The sequence below is a fragment of the Tinamus guttatus genome, unplaced genomic scaffold, assembly GCF_059628265.1.
Source record: "Tinamus guttatus ecotype Peru unplaced genomic scaffold, ASM5962826v1 Tinamus_guttatus_pri_ptg000376l, whole genome shotgun sequence".
NCBI lineage: Eukaryota > Metazoa > Chordata > Aves > Tinamiformes > Tinamidae > Tinamus > Tinamus guttatus.
In genome coordinates this window covers 2,270,544-2,276,568 of record NW_028288910.1, presented here as the reverse complement: position 1 = coordinate 2,276,568, position 6,025 = coordinate 2,270,544, and the positions used below count along the sequence as shown (strand labels likewise).

At 39.7% G+C, this 6,025-nt stretch overlaps 1 protein-coding gene across 1 annotated transcript; it reads left to right on the top strand.

Annotated features, from left to right (window-relative positions):
• The first annotated feature begins 528 nt into the window (after positions 1-528).
• On the top strand, positions 529-5,812 carry TM4SF4 (transmembrane 4 L six family member 4). Its single transcript, XM_010216888.2, has 5 exons — positions 529-742; positions 1,041-1,130; positions 3,740-3,873; positions 5,328-5,517; positions 5,784-5,812. The coding sequence occupies exons 1-5, from the start codon at positions 569-571 to the stop codon at positions 5,799-5,801; spliced, it is 606 nt and encodes a 201-aa protein (XP_010215190.1). The 5' UTR covers positions 529-568; the 3' UTR covers positions 5,802-5,812.
• The last annotated feature ends 213 nt before the right edge of the window (positions 5,813-6,025 follow it).

The following is a 6,025-nucleotide window of genomic DNA, read 5'->3' as shown; positions in this document are numbered from 1 at the left end:
GTATTGATGTATTCCTTAATAAACTGTATGTATTGGAAATCAGTAAATTGAGTTATTAGCTTAGCCTTCCCAAATAAAATTCACTAGAACTTGTCCACTGCATATGGCTGTCATTTACATACGCCAATTTATTACATATTTTTGTTTCAGTCTCTGCAAAATATTTTGCAGTGTGAAGACCAACAGTGTATTACAAAAATGATGATCCAAAACTAAGAAGGATATTTACCCAGCACCTGAACTCAGATACCAAGTGCCTCATCCGCATTAGTAGAATATTAACAGAGGTTATTGCCTGTCAATGTAAAATGAACGGAACGCAATTTCATTTATGGAGGTTCAGAAAAACTGACATCATGGCAGTGAGAGCTTATAAATAGCCAGGACACCACATTACCGATAGAACGCTCTCTGCGGAGACGGTGCTGCAGTTCACAGGCTCTAAAGGCACAGAAGAAGTCGGATTTTGTAAAATAAGCTGCGAAACTCCTTTTTAAAAAACAGCTGAGAACCCAGAGAGACTTTTTTCCTTTGTTTTCAATTGTGTTTGCAATTTATTTTAAAAACCATGTGCACTGGAGAATGTGCGAAGTGCTTAGGAGTCACCCTCATCCCCTTGGCTGTGTTATGTACCCTCGCTAACATTTTGCTGTTTTTCCCTGGAGGAAAAGTGGTTGACAACAATGACCACATCACAGATGAGGTCTGGTACTTTGGAGGAATCGCGGGATCTGGTATATTGGTGAGTATACAAATTCAGTTATTCTCACTTCCTCCCCCATCCAAATCCAGACTTTGCATTATTGCTTTGTTTTCACCTCAAATATAAGTGCCAACACTGCAAATAGGTTATAGCCACTGTTTTAAAAAGTATCTAACAATAGTTAACTATGAAAAAAACAGATATAAGAATTGAAGAGATTTGCTCTAAGAAATTTAATTTAGTGATAAGAAAAAAAAAAAGGCATGGAACAACTGTATTTAAAAGCAAATGTAACTTGAAATCATCCCAATTCAAGCTTTATTTTTGTTGTTGGTAGATGATCTTTCCTGCTTTGGTATTTTTGGGCCTCAAGAATAACGATTGCTGTGGATGCTGTGGTAATGAGAGCTGTGGAAAGAGGTTTGCGGTAAGTGAAAGGAATTTAGGAAAAAAAAAAGTTAATAGCTAAATTGTTACCAATAAGGGCATAGAAATCTTGTGCCCACAATCATCGAGAGACTGGACATACATTGTCCGGAGTGTGAGGCATAAAGCCCTACAGATTTGCTTGAATCCTGGGAAGCAGGAATAGCAGAGGGTCTAAACTGCACTGTACCTCTGACTTCGTACCATAACTGTACCGCAGTTTTGCATTTTGCTAGGAAAATGTATTTACAATAGATGAAACCAAAGCAAAACCTCTGCTTTGTTTTGCCCAGTGTAACGGTTCTCTCTCTCTAATCATTTTTTGTCAGCAGTTTTAGTATTAATTTGACAGTTGCACAAGCTCTATTACACTACCAGTTCATTGCACATTCACGCAATGAGCTGCGAGTATTTTATTAGGTTCATGAAAAAATTCAGTTTTGAAGGGATTTCAGGAGATCACTTAGTCCAACGTCCTGCTTAAGGCAGTCACCTATGAGGTCTGACCACGTTCGCTGAAGCTATAGCCTCCTTTCACACAAGTGGAAGGTTTCAAATGGGTATCTTCAGCCATCAGTAAACCTTTCAAACATTTTTGTTTGTTTGTTCTAAACATTTTGTTTAGAAGTGAGGCAAATAATAAATACATCTCTATTAAGAAAGTCTTTACTTTAGCTGAGACGTATTTTTCTTGGCATAAGTCTATCTTTCACAAAGGAACAATTTTTCAATTAAAAACAAAACAAAATCAATGGAAAAATAATCATGACTGTGAGATTATCCGTCTCTCCAAGAGGCTTTGCCCAAGTCCCACGCTCTACGACGCTATCTTCCCGCAGTCCCAGAAGCGCAGGGGCAGCGTTCCCTTTTTTCGGCTGTTTGTGGAGGGAGGGTGGGTGGGGGGGAGGGCTTTCAAGGGAGAAGCAGGCATTAAATTAACAAATATATTTAAAGGCAGATAAGGAGAAACAAATGACTATATACGCAGTTGGAGGGAGGGGGACAAGCCAGAAAAAAGATGGACAACTGAATATTTTACCTAGTAACTACAACTGCTTTAAACTAGCACCTGATAGCTGCTGTTTTTCTTTCACATTGTACTGTTTGTAACATCTTTCCAAGAATTTTCTATATGAAAAAATCCCTCTCCTGTTCCATACCATTTCATGGGGAGGGAAAGATCCTGCTTCTAAATATCTCTTATAACACACTCAGCAAGGACATGGAGGCAACGCCCTTAGCATTTTGAAGGTTTTGGACTGACAGCCAAATACAGTCTGAAATTTAGAAGCCACATATTCCTCTTTACATTTTATTATCAAATTTCTGTTATGAGTAACCTTATATTAGATCAGTCTGGCTTTGAAGACCACAGACACCAGCATCTACCAACCCCTTAATGTTTTGCTGCCAGGCTTCCCCTCCCAGCCCTGCACGTTGCTGTGCACGGGTGACACGGGTGCTTCCCGCGCCGCTCGTCCCGGCAGGCAGCACCAGCAGCAGGACAGACGCTCCAGCCCATGCGAGCACGGCGCTGCTCCCCGCGCACGCTGCGCTCTCCGTGCGGTGCTTTGCTGACGACCCACACTCACTCCACAGTCACTGGGTGCCAGGGAACGCCAGCACCGCCACCCCTCCACATTGACAGGGGCCTGGTGGACCTATCCTGCTTCTGGAGCACGTGGTGGACAACATCCCTCTCTAATGACGCAGCCTTATCCCAGCATGAGCAACAACTGGATTTGTTCCTGTATGGCAACAGGAACACCATTACTATGATGTCCACTACATTAGCATAAACTTGAAGCTAACCCTGTGACTAAAATTATATATATAAAAAAAAAAAAAAAATCACATTTCAACACCCAGGCAATGACTAGTCCTGACCATGAGGTCTACATAAAAGTGCACAAAGACCTGACAGTGGGCATGGTTTTATAATCCACCTATATCACTTTGATCTAATGAAAAACATTAACCCACCTATTAACTAGCATGGCTAAACCAAGTGCTTCAAAAGTGGGGCAATAGTTTTTGCATGATTTATTACCTATTTACATATGCAAAAAACTCTTAATGTAAATCCAGGAAAACAAAGACACCCTTCTAATAATTCCAATTGCAATATGAGAGCTGATGAGGACGAGCACAGGTGAGAAGAAGGATACACTAGAACGACACTTGAAGCAGGGACTCAGGAAGGCACAATAAATTTGATTGGTCCAAATATGACCAAGATGACAAAAGTAACTGGTCAGGGCAGTGTTGATTTATTTTTTAATGCCACAAGTGCTCCAGGACTTCAGTCTTCCTTAGAATCTCTTTGTGAAAGACAGAAATTTCAGTGAGACAGGGTACTCGGAACGACACAAGAGGTTTGTTGACTAGAGCGCCATCTACTGTGTCAGCACCAAGTACCTCTAGTAGCCTCAAAGCCTCCAAATATATAATGCATGTCTGCGCTGTTATTAAGCTGTTGTTACAAAATAAAGGATCTTTAAATGTTCAGGAGTTGACTGAGCTGAGTTTACAGCATATGCATTCACATTAACAGTGCACATTTCACCAACTGAATGAGAACAGCAATAACTTTATTTTTCTCTCTCTCAGATGTTTTCGTCCATAATATTTGCTGCAATTGGAGTTATAGGAGCTGGATACTCCTTTGCAGTGTCAGCAGTAGCCATAAACAAAGGCCCTAAATGTGACATTGGGCAACAGTGGGACTATCCTTTCCAGAACGGGTAAGGCAAGACAATTAGTGGGGGGGAAAAAAAAAAAAAAAAAAAAAAGACACTTTAAGTTTGTGATGATCAATCTTTCAAATCTGTTGTGTAAAAATGGGAATTTTTTAGTACTTGTCACCCAAACACAGCTGCTCTTAGCAGAACCAGCAATGCACAGCAATACTAAATAAGATATAATAGCACATCCAATTGAAATTACTAGTTTTCAAAGGAGCCAATAAAAAGAAATGCACAGTTACAGTTTATTCTTAGGATTGTAAGCATTATACAGGGCTACATTTGAGATAAATGGCTAGCTGTGACATCCTGTATTGAGATCTGACGGCCTTCACAGAATTAGTATTTATGTCACTTTATTCTGCCACTAAAACAGGCTTGCTCTCATACATACATACTACTGTGTCCAGAGAGGTGATGTAAAAAACAGCCATCCCTAGTGATCTAGTTGCTAAAAGCTCTAATATCGTATGCTTTATTTCAACCATAATTTTAAGCTACAGTCAAGGAATCACTTGAAAACACAGAAAACAAAGCAACATTGAGAAAATTCAGAGGAAATATACTCAGTAGTTGAGCATCTAAATTAAAATATGAAGATAAAAATTAGGAAGAATACTTTGATATCAGTTTGCTCCTCTTTAGCTGAAGCACCAAGAAGAGCAAAGGTTATTCTCTTCTGTTCGTTGGCCCAGACATGACTGGTTTTGTAGCATTTCAAGACTTTGAAATGTTCATGTTGTTTTTAATCACTCTGTTTTGCTATGTCCTGTGTTATTTTACTTACATTGTAATACAGTAGATTGAAGACAAACATTTAAGTTGTTGCTTCCTTGTTCACAACCACATTTTGATGCACTGAATTACATGCCCCAGCAAAGACCACAGCTTTAACACATATAACTATAAAAATAAAAGCCCTTGGCTTCCACCACAGAGGAACGGTAGGAGACTCCGTATTCCCCAGGAAGCCCTCCAGGAAGGGTATGCTTTCTGGACATATTTAATGTGCCACTGGATGTCAGCACTGCTCCACTCAACAGCATAACTAAAATGACATTAATCAGTAGGAAGCTATTTCAGACAAAAGACAGTAGTAGAGACAAATGCAGTAAGTTTGGTAAATATCTGGCTATGGTCTTATCTCATAGTTTCTTCTCCATAAAATACGAGGAAGAATTTGATTTGGTTTAAAACTTGCAGACTCATCTTTGATTGTTTGTTTTTTAGCCTCTGAATCAACTGAAGCAATTAGTTTCAAAAGATAAAGCATGGGAGAGGAGCAATGTACTAAGTATTAATCATAGTATAATTGTTTTGTACAGTACTAAAGGTAACAGAACTTCAGTCATGTCCAAGTATAGCAGACACAGCTAACAGGCCATACCAGCCCAGCTTTCTCACAGACAGCAGTGCTTCCTTCCTAACTGCTTTGTTTTTCCCTTCACGCACAGGGATTATCTAAGTAACCACACGATCTGGGACAAGTGTACAGCACCTGAAAATATAGTTCCTTGGCACTTGACCCTCTTTTCCTTGCTGTTAATTATGAGTGGGGTCCAAGCAATACTCTGTGGCATTCAGGTTGTGAATGGGCTCTTCGGAACAATCTGTGGAGACTGCAAGTGTTGCGGATGCTGTGGGGTAAGCAATTATGTTTCTCTTTTATCATTGTGTGTATTGATGCACCCAATTAGCTGACAGCCTGAAACGGGACTATGGCCATGTTTTGTAGATTAAATACAGTTAAAAAACTTACAGCTACATGCTGGAAACACTGCCTCAGTCCTTCCAAATACTTACAGGATTTATCTGCCAGCTTCCCACAACCTCCGAAAAATAATAAAATCATTTGAAAGTCACAGAACAGCAAGTGCTAAGTTACCTGTATACTTTTTTTTTTCCTCCAGGGAGATGGACCTGTCTAAAAATATTGTAGGAAACTCTTCATATCTTGGGAGAATCTCTTTCAAAACAGTTCTACAAAGCACCTCTCATGCACTGTCACTGGCTAAGAAGATCAGGATGAAGGGCACTTCCTCATCTGAAGTTATGAAGCTCTGACTTCCCTTCTAGCCTTCTTGCAACTCCTCATTAAGGAATAAAATAAGCACTATTCAACTTTCACACTCATATTTATTTTTGTAAAACA

Excerpts from the sequence above, each read along its gene's own strand:
- TM4SF4 (XM_010216888.2), top strand. The coding sequence starts at position 569 with ATGTGCACTGGAGAATGTGCGAAGTGCTTAGGAGTCACCCTCATCCCC. Across the intron at positions 1,131-3,739 it reads GCTGTGGAAAGAGGTTTGCG|ATGTTTTCGTCCATAATATT; the intron begins GTAAGTGAAAGG and ends TCTCTCTCTCAG. Across the intron at positions 3,874-5,327 it reads GACTATCCTTTCCAGAACGG|GGATTATCTAAGTAACCACA; the intron begins GTAAGGCAAGAC and ends CTTCACGCACAG.